General features: G+C 49.8%; 2 protein-coding genes and 2 pseudogenes across 2 annotated transcripts; 3 read left to right on the top strand and 1 right to left on the bottom strand.

Annotated features, from left to right (window-relative positions):
- Positions 1 to 3,331: 3,331 nt before the first annotated feature.
- Positions 3,332 to 3,943, bottom strand: LOC135995904 (olfactory receptor 52K1-like; annotated as a pseudogene).
- A 3,486-nt stretch (positions 3,944 to 7,429) lies between these two features.
- Positions 7,430 to 8,397, top strand: LOC135995827 (olfactory receptor 52K2-like; annotated as a pseudogene).
- Positions 8,398 to 14,187: 5,790 nt separating this feature from the next.
- Positions 14,188 to 15,201, top strand: LOC135987328 (olfactory receptor 52K2-like). Its single transcript, XM_065632153.1, has one exon. It carries the CDS (start codon positions 14,188 to 14,190, stop codon positions 15,199 to 15,201), a length of 1,014 nt encoding a protein of 337 aa, XP_065488225.1.
- Positions 15,202 to 20,810: 5,609 nt separating this feature from the next.
- Positions 20,811 to 21,758, top strand: LOC135987334 (olfactory receptor 52I1-like). The gene is given in 1 exon segment (XM_065632167.1): positions 20,811 to 21,758. A coding segment is annotated over 1 exon segment (948 nt).
- Positions 21,759 to 23,829: the final 2,071 nt, after the last annotated feature.

Below are 23,829 nucleotides of genomic sequence, written 5' to 3'. Positions count from 1 at the left end.
GGCAGTGGTGGAGTCCAACCATAACCTAACTCTGGCACTAAACCATGCTCCTAAGAACCTCATCTATAGGTCTTTTAAACACCTCCAGGGACAGTGGCTCAGCCACTTCCTTGGAGCTCTGGAAATGAGTGAGAAGAAGAAGTGACAGAGAGAAACTGCTGTGTCCTGATCCTGATCTGTGTCAATTATCACGTTGCTGAGGGGACTGAGTGAACCCGGAGGTGATAACAAGGAGAGAAGAGGAATCTGCTGGAGAGGGGCCAGAGGAGCCCCAGAAATGACCCGAGGCTGGAACAGCTCTGCTGTGGGACAGGCTGAGAGAGCTGGGGGGCTCAGCGGGAGAAGAGAAGCTCCAGGGACACCTTAGTGCGGCCTTTCCGGACTGAAAAGGGGCCGATGAGAAAGATGGGGACAGACTTTTGAGCAGGGCCTGTTGCGACAGGACAAGGGGTGATGGTTTTAAACTAAAGGAGGGAGATTCAGGCCGGACATGAGGAAGGAATTGTTGCCCCTGAGGGTGGTGAGAGCCTGTCCCAGGTTCCCAGAGAGGTGGTGGCTGAACCATCCCTGGAGACATCCCAGGCCAGGCTGGACGGGGCTCTGAGCAACCTGAGCTGGTGCAGATGTCCCTGCTCATGGCAGGGGGGCACTGGGGGGCTGGGGAGGTCCTTCAACACAAACCGTCTGTGATTCTAAGTGACAGGGTACCACTCTGGTGTTTTCAAGGTGTCATCAGTCATAACTCCAAGATGTCTGTTTCTGAGTGGGAGTGGACAGCTCATAGCACAACACCGTCCATGCAAAAATAGGAGTACCTCAGTTTTAAGGAGTCTATACTGAATTTTTCCATCTGGTTTGTCACTTCATCACTCAGCACTGCAAAGTTTTCCCACAATCCCTCATCTTACTACTCTGGGTATACTGGTTTAATAAAAAGCTTCATAACAACCCAATTTACATCCTTCCCTAGAAGTCTGATCAATAGATGAACTGTTGAGGACAGCCTGGGGGAGCAAACAGAGACCCCGCAAGCCCCCGTGACCCTCATGGCAGTGTGGGAGATGAGTCATCACGTAAAACACAAGCTTGCTGGACGTGAAGATTTAATACCTGCTGTGTCGCAATTGCAAAAGCTGGGTCAGGGATGTAACAGCTACAGATATACTGGTAAAATAGGCCGACTTAGTTCTTGTGCCAAATATATTCATTAGACACTGTGAACAGGAATCTCCTTTTGTAATAGTCCATCTTTATAAATATGCCATCTATGCAGCAAAACACATTTCTCACTCTAAGGTTTCAGGAAAATAAAGGAAGTAAATACATTAATTCAGTAGAAATATTATGGCTTTCATTCTTTTTTGTGCTGTATTTGCAGCACTGATCTATGAATCAGATCTGTAGCAGCCTAGCGCATCGATAAATAACTCAGGCAACAGAAATCACATCTAAGTCATACAAGGACAATCATAACTGAAAAGACAGCTAAAAAAATGAGTGTTCACAGGTGTTTGGACTCCTCCCCATGACCCTGGGAGCTGGTCCCCTGGTGTCCCAGTGCATACAGGGGTAGAGGAAGGAGACGGTGCTCTGCCCTTGCTGTTGAGGGGGGATGAGGTCCCTGCTGCAGGTTTAACGTCACGCTTACTGAGACCGTCCTCAGAGCTCACACCGGGCAATGTGAGCAGCTCCGCTCCAGGCAGATGGGTCACCGGCCATGGCGTGTTCAGCCAAGAGGCACCAGTACAGGTGAGATTGTACAGTACAGGTTGACCTGCTGGAAAGCAGCATTGTGGAGAGCGACCTGGGAGTTCTGGGGGACAACAGGCTGACCGTGAGTCAGCAATGTGTCCGTGTGGCCAAGAAGGCCAAAGGTACCTGGGGTGCACTAGGAAAAGTGTGATCAGCAGGTCGAGGGAGGTTCCTCTCCATCTACTCTGCCCTGCTGAGGCCCCATCTGCAGAACTGGGTCCAGTTCTGGACTCTCCAGTTTAAGAAGGGCAAGGAATTATGGGAGAGATTCCAGTGGAGGGACACAAAGATGATGGAGCATCTTTCTTATGAGGAGAGACAGAGAGCTGGGGCTGTTCAGCCCGGAGAAGAGAAGCTGAGAGGGATCTGATCAATATTATAAATATCTCCAGGGTGGGTGTCAGGGGATGGAGCAGACTCTGTTCAGTGGTGCCCAACGCCAGGGTGAGGGGCAACGGGCACAGACTGGAACACAGGAGGGTCCATCTGAACATGAGGAGAAACTTCTTTGCTGGGAGGTGCCAGAGCCTGGACCAGGCTGCCCAGAGCGGCTGTGGAGTCTCCTTCTCTGAGACATTCAAACCCCCTGGACCGACCTGTGTGATCTGCTCTGTGACCCTGCGTGATCTGCTCTGGTGACCCTGCATTAGCAGGTGGGTTGGACTGGATGATCTCCAGAGGGGCCTTCCAACCCCAACCATTGTGTGATTCTGTGGGGCTCCTGGTGGGTTTTTGGCCATGTGCTCAAGGAGTGGGCATCATTCACCACCCAACTGTCTCCCGGCAGTGAGGGTCATCACCTTGAACTTTGCTCTTCTCCCAGCTGTCTTTCAACACAAGATTGGCTAGATGGCCCTTAAAGGTCTCTTCCAACCCAGACTGTTACATGATTCTATGGTTTGGCCCCTCTTTCTCCAACCCACTTCAGTTAAACGGTCCAGCAGGATCAATAGGTCTTTGGAGAAGACCTGCAGGCGATCAGGTCTTTTCCTTAGCACACAAAAAGAGAAGTGGTGCAGCCTGTGGAGCTCAAACAAGAACGTTATTTACCTCCAGTGCACTATCAGCACAGCGACATCAAGGCTGAATCTTCTGAAAATTTTCCAGTTCTACATAGGATGACCTCTGGATTTAGCACCCTCCTTGGTCTGCCAAGAAGGTTTCACTGCTTGCTGCAGGCAGTGATCAGCTAAAAATTTACCATTTCCAGCACATATGTACAATCGTCTCATGATTCTCAAGTCATTACCTTGTAAAGATTCCTGAGAAGAGATCAGAGTCATTTAAAGTGGATCACATACATGCTGCAGACTAAATGTGTCTAGGGTTAACTTTTGTGGCCCATCATGTGCTGCAATTTGCATGTGTAGTTGTATGGAAATTCATACATGCTGCTGCTGATGGGATGTGCAAGAATTTATATTCTCTTGAGAGAAAATGCTATGAGCACCCGTTCATAGATCTGCTTGGTTTTGACACCATATGCAAGGGGGTTCACCATAGGAAGGAACAGAAAGTAGAAACCGGCCATCAAGATGTGTTTGTGAGAGGCAATGTGACAACCAAACCTGTGAGTTGCTTATGAGAGAAAAACAGGGGTGTAGAAGACCAGGATGATGCCGATGTGGGAGAGGCAGGTCCCAAATACCTTCAGTATCTCCTCCTTGGATGCCAGGATCAACATGGTCCTCAGGATCCTGGGAAGAGCCTAATGGATGGCAGATCCAAGCCCACAATGAAGAGAACCACGATGATGTTACTGAACCCGGTGTCGGCACCGGTCAGCCCCACCACTGCCATGTGTTTTCAGTAACAGTGGGAGATGATGTGGGAGCAGCAGTACAGCAGGTGATGGAGGAGGAAAGGCAGAGGCCACATCAGCCCAGCTGGCCTGGTTAGAGCCAGCAGCCCATTCTTGACTACCAGGGAGATGGTCAGAATGGAGCTTGTAGCTTAGACGGTTGCAGATGGCAACATACTTGTTGAAAGCCATGACCAGCAGCTCCACCAACTCCATGACTGAGAAACTGTGAAGAAAAAACATCTGCACAAGGCAAGTACTGAAGGTGATCTCCTGGGCATTGAACCAGAAGATGCTCAACATTTTTGTCATGGTGGTCAAGGACATCACCAAGTAGACGAGATTCTTAGGGACATGGTTTAGAGGCCAACTGAGCAGTGTTAGGTTCATGGTTGGACTTGATCTTAAAAGTCCTTTCCAACCTAGATTCTATGACACTGGATCCAAATCCAAATAGAGTTTTACACCAGCATGATTAAGCCCCAAGGACTTAGTCATGACACTAAGTCATGTCAGAGGAGTATTTGCCCACCCAGAGGGAAAATCTTCCTCCTTTGTGGAACCAAGATCTGTTTGGCACTGCTTGATGCTGAGACAGACATAACCTGTGCAGTGGGTTTGTTTACACACCGTTGCTATTCCTGGCTATTCCCAGGCAGCAGTTTCTCCTCTGTGCTGATTACAGTCTCTGATGTCTCAGCAGCGACTGATTAGGCTGATCAGGTTTGTTAGGGCATATAAATATTTCCACACAGGTCCTTTTGGCAGGCTGAGGAATTTCTTCATTGTGTGAGAGCAAAAGAGTATTTAAAGCTGATGTAGGTACAGCCAGGGTCACATCCAAATCATCCAGGTGAGCTGGGTAGATTTTTTTTTAAATTTAATTTAATTTCATCTGGTGTTAGGTCTGTATTTTTAGATAGTGCCAAGCTCTGAGCCAAGTTCAAATTTTAGCCAAATTGAGGCAAAATATAAAACAATCTATTCAGAAAAGCTACTATGCAGATATGCCAACCTAAGTGGACTTCATCTCTTACTGAGTTAATGAGTTACTTCATTACTCCTATTATAGATATCCCACATCAAGTGAATATTGTCATAGAGAACTGCCAGTTATATACCTGTAACCTCAGTTTGCTTCCTTGCATGGGTTCATTACAACAGTGCTAATCATTTGTCTGCAAGCCATTCCTTGGGTAAAGCAACTTCAAACAAGCTATAGACACAGAGGAGTAGCGTCTGCCAACCCCGTCACCTGTGAAGACCTGCAATTCCCTGATCATAGCTAATCCTAACCCTAACCCTGTCCTTCTTGCTTGCACAGACCTGAAGAGGATGGCAAACATCGCAAGGAAGGTAATAATTTGTTCTTCTCCCCTAGGGAAAGGACAAAAGTCATAAGCTCCACTGAGACATAGGCTTGACGCTAGGAAAATACTCTGGAATGAGTGATTTTGGGAAAGTACAGAATTTATGCAATGGGAGATCAGATCATGCATGTGCCTATCAGAGATTACTTTTGACTTTATACTGGAGAAGGAGCATGGACTGGATGATTACTCTGTCTCTCCTAAACCTCCAAATTCAAGGGATCTTTGTTTCACGACAGGAGTGCTGGTGGTTTTAGTGCAGTCAGATCAGCACGTGGTTGCAAAAGGAGTTGTCTGTGTGTTTTTCACAAGTTCAGACTGCATGGCTGGTAGATTTACAACGTCCAAGAATGACACAAAATGTTGAGTGCACCAAACCTGGTAAATTTAATGGTTATTGCTTAGCAGCAGAGAAGCAGAGCTGACAAAAATGGGTGAGGAGTTAAAATCTCAGCTTCAAGTACCAAGATCTATTCACTCCTTACAAAGTCTGGGAAGCTTTGCCAGTATGCCAGCAATCAAAGATTTCAACCCCTGTTGCACTTTGTTCAGTCTCAAGCATCTCATTCTCCGAGGGTATTTTAATCTGTTTCACTGTTTAAAAAGAAATTGCAATAAGTTTGCAACAAATCTAATGGGCTACAGCAAGCTAGCTCAAGATGCCTGGTGATGTCCCCTATTTCTAGAAAATATTCTGGATTTTGACTACTGCAATGAGCAAAACTTGTCACTTTACAAGTTATTGAATTACTTAATTGTGAAAAATAGGAATCTACCAGCTTTTCATGCCAATAGAGCACAAATAAAATGCTCAGAAGTGTGCCAACAGGCCTGAAAGTGCTGCTCCCATCCCTGCTCTTGGAGGTACGACTCAAAAATAGCTAAAAATCACACAATATCTTTTTAACATGGCATTTGTATATAGGCTGCAACTGCAGTCATTCTTGGGGGTTGGTGGTAGAAGTGAGAGGTCCATGCAAGGCTGGTCAGACCTATGGAGATGAAGGAGCAGCTCCTCCAGGTGTAACACAAAATTGGGTCTGATACCTGTTGAATAGCATTATTTAATAATCTGGATAGCTTTATTATACACGATGAGGGACAGGTGACACTGCCCAGAACAGTACATGGGATTTGTGGATCAGTTACCTCTGACGGAGAGGATGGAGGGAATATCTGCTTGTTTCCAGGCTCAGGATTACAGGATCTCAGATGTGTTTGCCCTTTCCAAATAAATAATTCTGGCATGAGACACATTTCCTGCTGGACTGGCTTGTGCCAGCTGTGGCTTTGCCTCACTGAATTTATAGCCAAAGTAACTGACTGCGCTGCAAACAGAATCCTTTTTGCAATAAACTCTTATAAATAATGAAGTCTTGGCAGCATTTTCACAATATTGGCTTTGCAGTATTTGGCCTTAAATCGCAAAAAGCAATTACTAGAAACAGACTGAAATGCCTGTTGGTTTGTGTCATCTGGAGGATTCAAAGAAGTCTGGGAGGAGATGAAACTGTTTAGGGGTCAAGGAAGTCAAATGCCTGGAACGCCAAGGAGATCAAGTCTGGCCCTTCAGTATGTTGGGGAAAACAGAAGGTACAAGTGCCTGAGAAACTTGCATCTGATTCCCATATTGCCAGCAGGTAAATTTAACCCTTCTGTGCCTGTTTTCCCTGTAAAACAGGGACAATTCAAGGGGCTTCATTCTTTTGGCAAGGGCTGAGGGTCAGGAGGTGAAGGCACCATGGCGGGGTTAGTGCTAGAAGAGACCAGCACTGCAACCTCAGGACAGGCTGTTTTTCCTTCCTGATGCCAGAGACAGGGATCCTGTAGGTGGGATGTCCACTCAGAGAGGAGCTCCAGCAAGGTGGTTTGGATTTTGGCTCCAGCAGGAGCAGCCCCACAGCGGGCAGTGCTGTCCCAAAGCAGGTCACAAATCTCGTGGACAATCCTTCCATGGGCACCAGCTCTCACAGCAAAAACGCTCTGGGCAAGAACATTGACATTGCAAATACATACCTGCTGCGGTTTCCCAAGGTGGGGATCAGATGGGGCACACCAGCCCAGCAGAAGATACGGCTCACATCTGCAGAGGTGTGTGGGTGACCACAGTCCTGCTGAGCCACCACCTCAAAGAATTCTGGGGTTTCTCCCATGTTAGATTTTGTACTGATGGCAACTAAAGGTACTCAACTTCTATTTGTAACTCCTGAACTATGGAGTGGAGGGGTGAGGACAACAGCCAGATACCAGACTGGGATGGGAGGAGCGATAACTCCCGCATGTTCAGGCTAAGACCATGTGTGTTTGCATCTTGCCAGTGTTTGGCCTGAGTTGTACCTGGATAAGAGGCAGGAGGGTTTGACCACAGGTCTGTGTGCCTGAGAAGACAGGCAGGGCTAGTCTGCCTGTGCCTGGAGTCCATCACGGTGTCTACTACAGCTCATTGCTCACCCTTTCAATGCCAACTGCTCCTGTGTCTTCCCTTCCAGCTCTGCAGCAGCGTCTCATGTCCTACTCAAACCACTCCAGGCCCTCGTCCTCCATCCTCACAGGTATCCCTGGGCTGGAGAATGCTCAGTTCTGGATTGCCTTCCCATTCTGTACCATGTACTTCATGGCAGTGCTGGGGAACATCACAGTCCTCTTGGCCATTCGGATGGACCCAAGCCTGCACCTGCCCATGTTTTACTTCCTCTCCATGCTGGCTGCCATTGACCTTGTGCTCACCACTTCTGCCATGCCCAAGCTGCTCAGCATCTTCTGGTTCCACTCCCATGAGATCGACTTTGAGGGCTGTGTGGCCCAGATGTTCTTCATCCAAGCTTCTCCATAGCAGAGTCAGGGGTCCTACTCACCATGGCCTTTGACCGACACTTGGCCATCTGCAAGCCCCTGCACTATTCTGCCATCCTGACTGGCCTCACCACTGCCAAGCTGGGTTTGGCTGCTGTGGGCCGTGGCACCGCCATCATCATCCCTTTGTCGTCCATGGTGGCCAGCCTGTCCTACTGTGGCCCGCGCGTCATTGACCACTCCTACTGCGAGCACATGTCCGTGGTGAAGCTGGCCTGTGGGGACACCCGGCCCAACTGCATCTATGGCATCACCGTTGCCACCATCGTGGTGGGTTCAGATTCCATCCTCATAGCTGTCTCCTACATGCTGATCCTGAGGGAGGTCCTAGGCCTCTCCTCCAGGGAGGCTCGTCTGAAGTCCTTCGGCACCTGTGGCTCCCACATTGGTGTCATCCTGCTCTTCTACACACCCGGGCTTTTCTCCTTCTACACTGACCGCTGGGGCAAGAGCATCCCTGCTCAGCTCCGGATCCTGGTGGCTGATCTCTATCTGCTGGTGCCTCCCATGCTCAACCCGCTCATCTATGGGATGAGGACCAAGCAGATCCGGGAACGGGTGCTGAGCCTGCTCTGCCAGAAAGGGATCCCATCCAGGTCCTCACCCCAGCCCACTGCTTAATGCCGGGTGGGATGGAAAGGGGTTGGGACCAGAGAACAACAGCAGCATGTTTGGAAAGCAAAGAAAAAGCTTTAAAAACTGTCTGCTGGAACAGAAGCACGATCCCTCCATCATCTTGGCCAAACCCTGAAAGATGGGAGCACCATGGAAACTTCGACTGGTGAAACATTCTTTTTATAGAGTGAATTCTATGTTCCTCTTCAGAACACAAAGATAAATCGCGTCTAACTGTATCTGTACCTGTCCTCCTCACACCTGTATCACCTCATGGCTTTCCTCTTCATCCCTGCTCTCCATGTAAGACTGTTACCCCTTGGGCAATTAAAGTCTGTTTGTGGGTTCATCCGCCACACGTACCTTTTCCACCCAGTTTGTAACTCTTCATTTATTCACTTACTAGTGAACACACAGAGACACACATACACTCACTGTCATCCGGATGTTAGCCTAAACAGATCTTCTTTTCCTCCTGACTCTGTCTTGAAAGCATTTGCAACAATCACAAAAACTCATCTCATTTGAGAATGGGTACACAAGTCACACTGAAACTCTGCAGTGTCAAATAAGATATTGTTCTTTTATTATTAGAATTTATTCTTCTTATTATTAGTTCCTTCATTATTAGAAACACCAAAACATCATCACCCATGAAATGTTGTTCGAACACATTTTTTCCCAATATTTTCACGGGACTCCCTAACTTTCTCTGCTGTGTCTCTTGCCTAAACACATAGGCACCTGTAATGGGATTTTGAGAAACTCCAGGTTCTCATGAGTCTTCACTTGCCTCCGACCTCCTGCCACATCCTGCTCCTGTGGATATGGCACTTTAGCAAACTGTTTCTCCTCTCTGGAGACGCTGTAATTCTGCACAGGCTGCACTGCACCAGGGTGACACATCATCGCTCCGTCCCCTGAACCAATGCTCAGGGGCAGCGTTGTGTCAGGGGGAGCAGGAACTGTTTGCCATGAGGTGCACAGAGCAGCTGCAGAGAGTGATTGCACGAGTCTCCTTTGCTTCATGCAGATCTCCCTATGCAAAGGACACCGCCATAAACTACAAAAACACTCTACGGGGCCATAAACTACAAAAAAGCCTACAGGGTGATAAGGTCACCTGCAAGCACAGGAGGTGAGGAGCAGGAGTGTGGATTAAAGTAGCGGAGCAGAGCACAGGGACTAAGCTCTTATCGTTCTCTTCAGCAAACCCGTAACAGATTTTAACTGTGATGAAAATTCATTTCCTAACAATATACACTGACTTACTGTCCCAGCTCTCCTTATGCCTTCAGCTAATGGGAATCAGGGCACTCAGGTCTGGTCTCTGAAAGAATCCGAGGTCCTGCACATATCCTGCAGCGAGCTAGAGAGGAGAGGGGAAGGTTGCAAAGAGCGGTGGTGATCACCAAACCCCAGCTGGTGGGTACAAACTCAATTCTTCCAGTATCTCCTGACATTGCTGCCTTTGGGTTCTTCTGGATTCTACACAGCCATACCCACCACCACCACCTTGGGAAAAGCACCATCCGCACAACGCCCAACCACTGAAGCACGGTGCAGAACGTCCCGACTGACTTGGAGACCAGACTCTTCCACCCCAAGTCTCCCATCCTGGCCGAAGTTGGGGCTGGAAGGGCCGGTGCCGGGTGCTCTGCCTGGAGCCTGCCAGGCCGTGGATTCACCCTCCAGTGACGGGTCTTCTCCCCGTGTGCCAGATGTACTTTACCCCTCACTACCCCCCAAAAGCACCAGAAACTTCTAGGCAGATGGACCACTATGGTCATGCACACACCCCTTGGTTGACAGACAGAGCCCCTGACCAATGAAAAGCCTTGGCTGAGAGAACTTTCTGGAAAAACTCGCATGAAGTGACCACAGCTCACATTCAACTGGGGTATAAATGGAGCTGTTGGAGACCCCCATGGAGATGGTCTCCTTGGAGCAGTGGGTCAGCAGTGGAAGCTTCTCCTCCTTAGACTGGGCACCTAAAGAACATTCACCGCGGACTGAGGCATCTTGCTGACATGGTAAGTGATCATCTGGGGACCCATGAGAGTCCTCACTTTGACACAGAGTGAGAATAAGTGAATCTTGAGTGATCACTCTCAAGTTTTGGGATCTATTCCCCTTGAGTTTGAGTTGGTTGTGTAGTAATTAGCTCTGAATCAGTGTCCAAACCTTTGTTGTAGAATGTTATTGGAGTGCTGAATAATTTTGGATAAACCCCGTTTGTGGTTGGTTTCTATTCAACAGATCTGGTTAGTATAAAGTCTGTTTGGAAGTTGTTTCCTGCCTCAACTGACTTTTGGGGTGTCTCTGTGACACCAGTATCACCGAACGTTCCCTCCCTTGGGCACCCCAGCCAGGCTTGGTGCGGCTCTTCTCCTCCCCTCCAGGGAAGCCCAGCAGCCCTTTCACCACACAGTGCCAGCCCTCCTTGGTCAGGGGGTTCTCAATGCCAAAGCCTGGCTTTGCAGAAGAAGGAGACACAGACAAAATGTGTCTCTGTTAGGTCAAAGTGGCCAGAGTTGGTCTGTGACGTGATTTCTCTCTACCGCGCTCTTTCTGCTGTTGCCTTAGAGGATGCAAAGCACAAGTGTGGGACAGGACATCCCTGCCCCAGTCTTGCAGCCTCTTACAGGATGGACACAGCCAGGAGCTCCATCCCATGGTCACGCAGACCATGGAAGGACACCCAGACCACATTTGCATCTGGAAAGATGCAGCATCCCGAAAATAGAGAGCTGGTAATGCCAAGCTCAGGGACCTGTGTTCGGAAGGCTGCCTGCCAAAGGATGAGGAAGAGTTCAAGCTGCTGCAAGGGTCGTAAACATGACAGGGGATTGGCAACAACATCTTCTTGATTAAGCAAACTGAACTAGGGGGTTGGTCAGTAAATGAGCAAGTCGGCTGCACACGCCCATGTGTGTAGACTCATTTCTCGAGCCCTGAGACAGACACACCAGGGATTCCTCTCAGCAAACTTCTAAATACTTCCAGCACTCAAAGCTCAGGCTCAGAGCAGCCAGTGACATTCCTGGTGGCAGCAGGGCTGGCAGCATCGCTGCTGCTGGGGCGGGTGAGGCGGGTATGGCTGCTGATGGATCTGGATGAACCTGCAGCAGCAAGCGAGGTAGGTCATCCATCTGTGTGGGGATTTCAAACGGAAGCAGCAAAGAGGATATTCTCCTTTGGTATTTTCTTTATAAATGTAATATACATATATCTATTAAAAGAGAGAGAGGAAAAAAATAATAAAAAAAGAGTCTGGAAAAGACCTCATGACCGTCTCCAGTCCCATCCTTCTTGACCATATTCTCTACAAACAAACAAACAAAGAAACATTATGAGTTTTGGAAAAAGTCTTAGGCAACCGTGGGTTCTTGCAACAGAAAATTCTCAGACCAGCTTGCACATGGTCATCTCAGAGGATTTAATCTACAACTGAATAAATTTAAGGACAAACTTTATCTGCAGGCACATCGCTTTATTCTCCTGCGTTCTGTGTGCTTTCCTGCTTTCAGGAATGGGAAGGGGTGGGCGGGAGGAGCAGGGAGGGAATGTGCGGGTTTGGTTTCTGAAGGTGTTTCTGCAGTCACCCCCTGGACCACTCTCAGAAATCTTTCAAAAGAGATGTGAACAAACCCTGATTCCATCTGGCTGCCTTGCCAATAAAAGGGGCTGTACCAGGGTCATCCCAAATAGACTTTTGTCCTGCTCGGTCTTCTGTGAAAACAGAGCATCCATTTCCTTGGGCACTGCAGCTTTATTTTCATCAGCACATTGCTATCTTTGCCATGGGAGAAATTTTCTTTAAGCCTAGACTGAATTTCTCCTACTCTTTCAGGGCTTTACACCCCTGACTTGTCCTTTCACAGGACATGTAGGACAGATTTTTCCTTTCCCCTTCACTGCAGCCTTTAACATGTTTCAAGGCTTTTCTCAACACCATTCCCCAGGTGAGTCAGTCCCCTCAGCTCTCCAGCTTAACTTTGTCCTTATTTTGAACTCCCTCTAGTTTGCCATTATTTTCCATAAAGTGCCCACCACAAGGCACGTCCTTCTGAAGATCTTCCAGCTCAGTCCTTTGCTCCTGCCCTTCACGTCCATCCTACCTGAGCTGTTCCACCAAACAAGCAATTCTGAGAGTATCATTAGCTCAAAACTTCACTTTGATCCGTGAATATGTTTTATAAAAGAAAAGAAAGAGAGCAGCAGTCAGATTGGCCTGGGAAGATCTACCTTTGATAATGTGATGCTTTCTGGACATGTCACACTCCGCCTGCAAGGTCCTGTTGAAAAACAGCAACTGACTTGGTTGACAGACGAGCTGCAGCCCTGGGAAGCAGAAACCCCAATGCTTCTCTTTCCCAAGGGGGAGAGGTGAAAGCGATATGGGCAACTGGACCGAAAAATCGTGGGAATATTGAAACCACGGGTAGAGCGGAGCTCTTCAAAGACTGGTCTTGGGGAAACTCTTGTGCATCATCAGAAGCCCCTTGGTGAGACCTCGTCTGTACCTCTGGCCAAGCGTGGCCAAGAAAGGTGCTCTAAAGGAAGGTGTAGAGAGGAAAAGTGCTTGTGGTCCAGGAGCAGAGCTCTGGCCTTGTGAAAGTGGACAAAGAGCAGAGAGGAGTTTGTGCAGCCAATGTCAGGCTGGGAGGAGGGTTGTGCGGCTCTATGGATGCGCTGGGGTGAAAATACCAGGGAGGAAAAAGCATCATCAGAATTCAGCTTCAGAGGTGACAGGCAGAAACTGGATGGGAACAAACGGAGAGAGGGAAGTGGAGGTAATTTCCCAGCTGTTGGAGCAGGGCGGAAGGTTGGAGCTGTCTTCAGCAGAGGCACGAAAGCAAAATACGCCAGGGTGCTGACTGTCAGTTCTCCTGGTTAAGATGAGCTGTCACACCTGAAGCAACAGGCACTCAGCTTGGTGATCCAGAAAGTCCTTTCAGCTCAATCTTCCTACATCCAGAGCAAGAAAAGGAGAAGCTTAGATGGGAAATCAAATAGTCGGTGCTAATGGAAGGGTTAAAAATTCTCCTGCAGGTCTGAAGTAAAACTTCCCTCACCTGCGGTTTAATTATTTCCACATCTCATGGTGGCTGGTAAAGGAAGGCCAAGGATTTGACTAACTCTTCTTTGCCTGTTTTGATGTAGGAACTATGGGACATCAAATGATGCCAGCGAATGTCAGTCGTGCAAAAGGGAAGGGATTATTTCACGAAAGGTTCCTCTAGTTTGTCAAACTCCTTGGTAAAAGATGAGGAAGAAATTTTTTACAATGAGGGTGGTGAGAGCCTGTCCCAGGTTAGCCAGAGAGGTGGTGGAGACATCCCTGGAGACATCCCAGGCCAGGCTGGACGGGGCTCTGAGCAACCTGAGCTGGTGCAGATGTCCCTGCTCATGGCAGGGGGGGCGCTGGGGGAGCTGGGAAGGGCCCTCCAACACAAACCATCCTGTGGTTCTATGATTTTGCGATTCTATGATTCTATGGTATGCATGCTAAAATTTTGCACAGAAGAGGCTAGATGGGTTTCTGATGTGTGGTTAACAAAAATGGAGAAACCACATCAAGCTCAGGAAGCCCCTGAGCTTCAAATTGTTGGAAGATGGGGACACACCCAGGAGAGGTATGGTGCTGTGTTTCCTTTCTCATGTTCTTCCCTCAGGGTCTGCTTTTGCTGCTGGACGTAGGATCTGGGGCTGGATGGACCTTTGATGTGAGCCAAGGTGTGGCTGTCCTTGTGCGCCTGGGCTCTCCTTGTTCAGGCTCCTGCAGTGACCAACATGTCCAACTCGTTTCCCACCAACACCTCGCTGTCGGAGCTGCACCTGACGGGCATCCCAGGGCTGCAGCACCTGCACCTCTGGATCTCCATCCCCTTCTGCATCATGTACCTCGTCACACTGGTCGGGAACTGCACGCTCCTGTGCGTGATAAAGGCTGATCCCAGCCTGCATCTGCCCATGTTCCTCTTCCTGTCCATGCTGGCTGTCATTGACCTGGTGATGTCCACCTCCATCACGCCCAAAATGCTGGGCATCTTCTGGTTTCACTCCACCACCATCAGCCTGGGTGCCTGTCTTACCCAGATGTACTTTGTTCACGCTTTCTCCGCAATGGAGTCGGGGGTGCTGGTGGCAATGGCCTTTGACCGCTACGTGGCCATTTGTCACCCACTGCGGTATCTGTCTGTCCTGACCGGTCCCATTGTGGTTGTCATTGGCTTGGCCACCTTGCTCAGGGCTGTGGTTTGCATGACCCCCATCACCTCCCAGATTCGCCACCTTCCCCTCTGCGGCCCGGCCATCGTGGACCACTCGTACTGCGAGCACATGGCCGTGCTCAGACTGTCCTGCGAGGACGCTGCCTTCATCAGCACCTACACCCTCTCCATCTCCACCTGCGTAGTCAGCTTCGACTCGCTGCTCATCGCCGTCTCGTACGCGCTCATCCTCCGGGCCGTGCTCAGCCTCTCCTCCCCACAGGCCTGCAGAAAGGCCCTCGGTACCTGCAGCTCACACCTCTGCATCATGGCCCTCTACTACATCCCTGGGCTGCTCTCCGTGTACATGGAGAGGCACCACCAGGAGCTCCCACCCCACATTCAGGTCCTGCTGGCTGATCTCTACCTACTCATCCCACCGGCATTCAACCCCCTGATCTATGGCATCAGGACGAAGCAGATTCGTGATGGAGCACGCAGGGTGATCTCCCGGAGGAGACCCATGGCAGGAGGGATTGGGTCTGGCCTTCAGGGCCCAAGGCTGGGACTCATGAAGACAAAGGCCATTCCCTAGAATGGCCAAATCCTCTGCTGGACCTTGGTGTGGCTCTCAGTGTATGTTCAGAGCTGCAGGTGCCCCAGGAAATGTTGGCACCCACTGAATCCAGGTCAGCACCAGGGGCCTCAGCTGGTTGTTCTGCCCACCCCTAGTATGAGGCAGTGGCGTTGGCACAGCATCTCTGGCTGATCCAGCTCCCTCAGATCTCCCAACAAAAATACCTTTGCAGCCACAACCTGAACTCGTTCTGACAAAATGACCTACTGCAGCTGAACCACAGAAATCAGCTGTTTCCTTAACATATCACCTTATGTGCAGCAGAGCTGTGCCAAGAGATGTGAGGGACATGGGGTCACAGGACCACAGGGTAACTCTGACTGCAAGGGACCTCGGGAGGTCTCTAGTCCAACCTCCTGCTCAAAGCAGGGTCACCTATGAGGCCAGACCAGGTTGCCGAGAACATCCCCTCCCTCTCGGTGAAGGCCTGTCAGACCTTCTGGGGAGCAGGTGCGCACGGTCCTGAATGCACAGCCAGAGCACACGCTTCATCTGTCACCAAAGTAAATCACCAAACACCGCTCTGGCTTGGCTCCCCACCCCTACAGCGGGGCTGCACCAGAGCATCAATTCAGTAGCATCCAGTTGCCATCTTCTTGGTGACTTCTTCATTCTCTAACAGGCAAAATCGCCCTAGTGGAAGTGGCAGTTGGTCCCTCAGTGCAGGAGAAGTGCCGTGGGGGCCAGCACAGGCAGACGAGGTGCCCAATGGTCTCTGAGTTGATGTCCCCCATAGCATCCCCCACAGTGCTGTGCTTTGCATTGGTAGCTAGGATGGTGTTGACAGCACACCCGTGTTTCGGCCACTGCTGAGCAGTGCTCACAGCGTCTCCCAACATTTCTCCCTCACCAGTGGGCTGGGGGTGGGCAAGATCTTGAGAGGGGACACAGCCGGGACAGCTGCCCTCAACTGACCAAGGGGTATTCTGTACTGTGTGACGTCTGCTCAGCAATAAAAGCTCAGAGAAAGGAGGAGGAGGAGGTAGAGGCATTTATTGTTATGACATTTGTCTTCTGGAGCAACTGCTACGCTACTGAAGCCCTGCTTCCTGGGAAGTGGCTGCATGTGGCCTGCTGATGGGAAGCAGAGAATAAAACTTCTGTTTTGCTTTGCTTCCACACACAGTCTTTGATTTTGCTTTATTAAACTGCCTTTATCCTGACCCATGAGTTGTTGGCTGCTTTTGTTTTGTTTTTTTATTTCCATCTTATTTTCTCCGTCTTATCCAGCTGAGGAGGGGAGTTATAGAGCAGCTTGGTGGGCACATGGAGTCCAGCCAAGGTCAACCCACCACAGCAGTGTTGATAAACCAGGGATGTTTTAGTTACTTGCACAGTCTCAAGGCCTTTTCTGCTCCTCATGTTGCCCCAGCAGTGAGTAGCGTTGGGGTGCTCAAAGAGTTGGGGGGGACACAGCTGGGACACCTGACCCCCGCTGACCAAAAGCTCCAGATCAGCAGCCAGGAATCTCCTGGGTGTGAGAACAATGAACGCTGTGACATGTATGACGTGACAGGCTCCAAAGAGTGTGAGAGGCATAGGAGACCTCCCTTGGGAAGAGGGTCTTTTTTTGGGTGTTTTGAGACTTCCTGATCTGCCATTGAGGCACATCAACCACTCAGAGAAGTGAACTTCAAGCAAAACAACCTAAATATAAGGGTTTTTCTTGAAAACATGCTCCCTGCCCACAGTCTAACAGTGTCCCTGCCGCAGCACGTGACCGGACTACTGAAGATGTTCCCTCTGCTTGGCAGGACATGGTGCTGGAGAGCAGAAATTGCACCATTGGAGTAGATGTCATGGGACAAAACAGCTGACACGGGGACCACTCAGGGACGCATTGGAGGCTGTATCTCCATCTCACACAGTGTGCACACACGTTCCTCTGGGACGCAGTGATTGCAGAGCTGGAGACAGGACATGGGCTGAGGAGAAAGTTCTTTGAGGGCAAGGAATGCAGAACAAAATCCCCATATCAGGAAAACCTCTCCTTTCTGACATAATCTCTAGGCATAACATTCCCTGCAGATCACATCTTCATACCCTCTGCCATCCCACATGTCACTCATTGCTGAGTCCCTGTGCTTAACAAATCTGGTGCGGTTCTCTCCTATCAAGATTTTTATTTGGTGGGGGTGTTGGGGCACTGGAGGTGGAGACAGAAGAGACAGGACAAGGCAGAAGAGGGTCTCAGTGGGACAGAGCAGGGATGGAAGATCTCTGGGGCAGTTCCACCTTTCCCTGCAGTGCTGTGCTTGGCCTGACACAGACCAGCCATTGCTGTAAAATAAGTGTACCCGCTTGCCTTACACCAGATAGGATAACTTTACATGGATGACAGGAGAATAACTGTCGAACTCCACTTCAGAATGATGTTCCTCTTGTGTTGCACTTCTGCTCACACATAGGTTCGCATCTGCACTTCCCCCAGAATCTTTTTTGGAAAATAAGATGAAAAATTAGGAAAAATTAGGGATTTTTTCCCTGATTAGCTGGCATTCTGCTAATGACCCTTAAAGGCAGGCCTTGCAGCTACTGGAGGTTTCATATCACGTGTGGTTTCCTCATGCATGATCAGTTCCTCAACATCGTTCCTCACCTATGTACTATGTACTGCATGGTGCAGCCAGGGCTGAGGATCCTCTATGAGATCCTACCTGCCTGCATGGATTCTCGAACAAATTCCTTTCAGGGACTCAACAGATGTGAGAGCTTGCTGTAATGGTTCTGAGTGGAAAGAAGAGTGGAAATCCAGAGTTTCCAAACCATCCTGCTCTCTCTGGCAAAACCAGAGGGATTTTTCTCCACTTTTTAGTTTACATTTTGTGCATTGGTCTCATGGGCACCCGGCATGCTCTGGAGACCACCATGCTCCCGAGACCCCGACAGTATGACACTCCAAGGGAGACCTAATGAAAGAAGCTGAAGCAGTCTTGAAAATTTCCATCTCCTCACAGGACAGACAACCCAGTCTCTGCATCCTCCATCTGCTGTCCCTCAGGGGAGAGGACAGATTAATACCCTGGCACTGCACTTAGAGATACGCAGGGATGTTCTGCTGCAGCCTCCCAGGTGACAGTCCTGCAAGTGGCAGAGATGTCTCGCTGTCTGACAGTGCTTGTCCATCTCGGCAGAGTGGGATGAGGAGCTTTTGCTCAGGCTGCAAAGCTCATCCGTGCTCTACCTCCATCTCCCAGACCCAGGAGTCCCAGTGATTAGGGTTCTTCAGCATTGCTGCAATACTGACAATAATATTGCAATAAGCACTGGCTATGGAAGAGAGCTTCTGGAAGCAGATCTACTCTTGCCTTGGATGTTGGCACCTGGGGACGTGGCTCTGGACTCAGACAGAAGTGCCTGGAGGGAGGTGTCCACGTATGCTTGTGTGCGTGAGTGCTTGGTGTCTAAGCACTGGGCACAGCCAGTGGAGATCCAGCCCCTGCAGTCAGCAGATCCTGGAGAGCAACTCAGCTCATCCCAGGGCAGACCCTCACATTTAGGGAGCCAGTTACCTGAGCTTTTATCTGACTGCAAGAGGGTCTCAGACCCTGGGGGTATCATTCCATTGCCCTTTACCTGGATGTCTACAGCCACTGGAGGTGCCTCCAGGTACCCAAGGCTTCCATGTGGGAGATGCAGACCATCACATGGAGGGGGTTGGTCCCGTCTCCTGAGTAGCAAGTGATAGAACAAGAGGAAACAGCCTCAAGTTGCACCAGGGGAGGTTGAGATTGAATATTGGGAACAATTTCTTCCCAGAAAGGGTTGTCGGGCATTGGAACAGGCTGCCCAGGGCAGCAGTGGAGTCACCATCCCTGGAGGGGATGGACAGACATGGAGATGAAGTTCTCAGGGACATGGGGCAGTGCCAGGGGTGGGTTAATGTTTGGACCTGATGATCTTGAGGGGCTTTTCCAGCCAAAATGACTCTGTGATTCTATCACCCAGGGTTTGCAGGGACCTGCACCCTGCTGGGTGTAAAGGAATTAGAGGCCAAGTGGGACGCACCAGGTGTCTCTGATGGCTCTAGGCAGCTGAACCATACCCCGGGTCTTCGCGGGGGGACCCTCGTGTAGACCTTAGATCTGGTGTGTTAGACTGGGTTTTGCAGCACCCCAGGCTGCACAGCTCTGTTCTGCAGCAGGGTCTGGTCTGGAAGGCTGGTCCGTGTCCCTGGCATCATGTGGGTCTGCTCGGGAGTGTGGGTGGGTGAAAGCAGCTGTGGGTTAACCCCGCTGCTCAATCTGGAGTCACGCCTGGCTCCTGCAAGCTGCTGGTTACCAGGATGCAGAGGGTTAGTGCCGGGCAATTGAGTGCAGTAATTAGAAAGGAATTTTCATCCCACTTCAGCCTCTAAAATGTCCCAATTCACAGACATTTAGACCAGAAGGTAAGTGCTTCTGTCCTGATCGGTCTTTTCAGCCACCAGCTCTTGCAGCAGCCCCACACCTGCGGCTAATCGGTAGTTCAAATGGAGGGTTCAAACCCTACAGAAGTCTGATTTTTATTTTTAAACTTCAAGTGCTGTGTTTCCTTAGTTGTCTCCCAATATCTTGTTTATTTCTATTCTAAACTTGTCTAGCTTCTGTTTCTCACTACTCCCATACTAAGCATGTCTAATGATAAATTTTAGCCTAAGTAATCCTGTAGCAGGGCTGTACACAGGTGAATTTTACTGCATGTTGTCACTAGCACGAGTATTGTCAGGCACAATCCACCCCACAACTTGTTGCTTGCTAAAAAGCTACTGGTGGATGATCATCCAGGCAATTTCTGTTAACAGGCAGGGACCTGGTGTGGTCATCACCTGCCTGATCTTTGCCACCGTGTGGGGAGGAGCAGCAGATTCAAAGTTTCGGCACAAATGAATGTGTAAAACCTGCCCACTGTGCCCAGACTCTTCTTCTTGCCTCTCCAGGATTGTTCTCTGGAGTTTCTGTACTACCTTAAAGCTTCTCCTGCAAGAATAAAACCTCAGAAAATAATATTTTCCTCTGAATATTGCCTAGTTTTGCAGGCTTGTCTCATGGGTAAATGACAGAATGAAGATAGAGCAACAAAAGGCAATTTCATGATCACATTTAATGTCCCAGAGCACTTTCTGAGACCACTTTTTGCCCTACAAATTTGTAGGAACTTCTTGTATTCGGCCCATGGCAGAGAAGCCAGGGCCGCTTAGACAAAAGCCTGTCTGAGGGAAGCTGGATGCTGACCTTTTTCTCTCCTCCTGCAGATTATTTCCAGATGTCAGCTGAGCAGTGGTGAGGAACCAACAAAGAAACAAGCCTTTCACAAGCAATGGACTGTAAAAGTTCCTTGGTTATCCTTGAAAGATGAACTTCTTCACTTGATAGGAACTTTTAAGCCATAACAGCCCCATTTATTCAGCATTTCTGATCCATTCCCCCTGCCCTGTCACTCCCATCTCGCACATCCTAATAACAATATGGATTCCTGATCTGGCTCTTGCACTGATGCAGAGTCCCCATCTTATCCCCCTTAGTTCTGGACATGTCAGGGCTCAAAACTGGGCCTCTTTTCTAAGCACCAAAGCAAGATTCTCCTGCATGGCTTCTGATCCATTCAGCCGCCCCAACAGCAGCTCCTCCTCTTTCATCCTTGTGGGTGTCCCCAGCCTGGAAGCTTTCTCCACCTGCCTGGGCATCCTCTTCTGCTAAAGCTATATCGTCGCCTTGGTAGGAAATGGTCTAGTTTTGCTTGTCATCGGGCTGGACAACTCCCTGCGTGACCCTGTCCATTGCTTCCTGGGCATGCTGGCTGTCATCGATGTGGTGATGGTGACATCCATCATCCCCAAGATGCTAAGTGTGTTCTGGCTGAGCTCTAAGGAGATTGGTTACGTGCCCTGCTTTGTTCAGATGTTCGTTGTTCACTCCACAACATCAGAGGAATCGGGAGTGCTCCTGGCCATGGCCATTGACCGCTACATTGCAATTTGTCACCCCCTCAGGTACCAAACCTTCTTGAATCGCCAAACAATTGCCCAGATAGGCCTGGCCATTGTGGTGAGAGCTCTCCTTTTCATGATCCCCTTGGCAGGGATGGTGACAAACCTCCCTTATTGCCGTTCCCGCGTGGTTCCCCACTCGTACTGTGAGCACATGGCCGTGGCCAAGCTGGCATGCGCGGACTCCAGACCCAGCGGGCTTTATAGCGTGGCTGGGTCCTCTCTTATCGTAGGGATGGACATGGCTTTCATCGCTGCGTCCTATGGGATGATCCTTAGAACTGTCCTGAGGAAGAAATCATGCTGGAAGGCCCTCAGGACCTGCGGGTGTCACATCTGCACGATGCTGCTGTATTACGTCCCTGGGATAGTCTCCATCTATGCGCAGCAGTTCAGCAGCGGCATCCCCGTGCACACACAGGTTCTGCTGGCTGACCTCTACCTGATCCTCCCCACCGTGCTGAACCCCATCGTTTACAGCATAAGGACCAAGCAGATCCATCAGGCAGTGCTCAAAATGCTGTTTTCCAGGAAGGTTCATGCCTGACACCACAGTCGATGTTTTTTCCAGGTGTACCCATAAAGACAGCACCAATTTCTTTCCCATGGTGGACAGAAGCGATGTGGGGGGGAGGACTCAGTGGCTGAACTGACCACATGAGACCCTACTCTGTGACAAGACTTCTTGGGACTGGGATCATCAGCAAATATCAGAGTCCTGTTTCCCTTCCTCCTTTCCAGGTGATACAGAGAAGTAAGCAGCCACCCTTGACTTTTGAGATGTTCCCAATGCTGTGAACATCCCTGTGGTAATTTAAAGCAGCATTTCAGGGCTCTGGGTATATATGTGTAAATACACAGATTCTATTCCCAATGAGGAAATTTATTATGTGCTTTCTTCTTCAGTCACTGCTGGACTATCAAGGCTGGCAATGGGAGACTGCCACACATTGCAGCTGCTGTAGACACAGAGGGTGTCCTCTCTGGGCCTCTCTTGCACAAAAGGCTGACCCTCACTGAGCACAGACCAGCTTTTCTGGGTTTCTGGGTGACGATGCAAATGGAGCGTCTTCAAAACTGAACTCTTCAAGGCATTCTGTCAATCCAACAGTTCACACCCGCTGGGTGATGAAAACAGAGTGGGGAGATGCACAGTGGTCTTCATCACTGTATCTATGTGTCCACACCTTGTAGTGCTGGAACTACACGCTGAATCTGCTTGGGGATGCCTACCAGTCCTGTGCCTGCTTGTTGTAATGACCTCAAGCACCTGAATAGCTAAATCCAGCATGTCTGGGAGGCCTGAAGGACAGCATGCCACAGGTCTGTGTCCTGAGCCCAGTCAACTCTTGCTGCTGGTAGACACACTGCATCCCAGACCTCTCTGAGCCCTCTTTGAGCCAGCCAGCTTTGTCCAACCAAGGTTCATAGGCTCTGTCCAGGGCTTGCAGCACCCAACCATGCTGAGACTTCCCTGGGTGAAAGAGCCCTCCTGTTCTGGAAGCTGGGATCCATCTGGCAACGACCCAGACTGGTCAGGTCCCTCAGCAATGACAGGTTTTATCTGGAAACTGCAGGCACAAGGAGCCGTTCTGAGGCTCTACAGCTTAGCACCAGTACATGGAAAGTCCAGCTCTGACCTGGGATAGCAGATACTCTGCAGGCATAATTTTGAACTGGTATTGGAGACTTTTCTGGGAAAGGTAGAATTTCATAGCATCATAGAATAGTTTGGGTAGGAAGGGGCCTTCCCAGCCCCCCGAGTGCCACCGCTGCCATGAGCAGGGACATCTGCACCAGCTCAGGTTGCTCAGAGCCCCGTCCAGCCTGGCCTGGGATGTCTCCAGGGATGGGGCATCCACCGTGAAGACACCTGTCAACAGGAACTCTCCAAAGTACCACGACCAACAACTGATATCCCCAAACCTTCCCTTTCTTCAGTACCAAGAGCTTCAGCAGGTTCCAGGGTTCAGCCACCCACAAGGGTTCCTGCTTCTCAGACATGGAGGATGCTCCAACGGCAGAGGGATGCTCTGCACCCACTCTGCAGGGACACTCCTCCTGAGCTCACACTGGAGTCTTCTCGGACTCAGTAACGCTGAAAGTATGAAGAATCAATGTTTGGGGACAAAAGCAGCAGGCTGGTGAACATTTGCCTGGGGTGCTTTGCCAGGGTTATGTGGCTGCTGCCGTTAGTTGTGTGAGTGATGAGATAAAGAGAATCCAGTAGAGGTGAATATCTGGGTCTCAGAGATGATCGTGGTCTTCTGCGGAGTAGGGGGAGTTTCATCCAGAGAGAGGAGACACAACCTCAGTTGAGTTTGAGGGTGCAGGAGAAGCAGAGGGATGGAGTTGGGAAACTGTCTTCATTAACACAAGGATTCAGAATAAAAGCACATAGAGATGGCACGTTTCCTCCAACAGCAAAGGAGTGGGACAACCCTCATCCTCCTCACACACATTCAGGGCAGAGGTCCACATGGTCACCACCACGTCCCTCACATTCATAGCAATAAAAAGGGCAGGTGCAGCCTAATTCCTCTGACCTGTTTCAGATATCAGCTTTAGACTGGGATAAATACTGCCCCAAAATCACTGTTTGTCTCTGTAGATGTGAT

This window comes from Caloenas nicobarica, chromosome 1, assembly GCF_036013445.1.
Source record: "Caloenas nicobarica isolate bCalNic1 chromosome 1, bCalNic1.hap1, whole genome shotgun sequence".
Classification (NCBI taxonomy): domain Eukaryota; kingdom Metazoa; phylum Chordata; class Aves; order Columbiformes; family Columbidae; genus Caloenas; species Caloenas nicobarica.
Note: the sequence above shows the minus strand (reverse complement) of the source record. Positions and strands in the feature narration are given on the sequence as shown.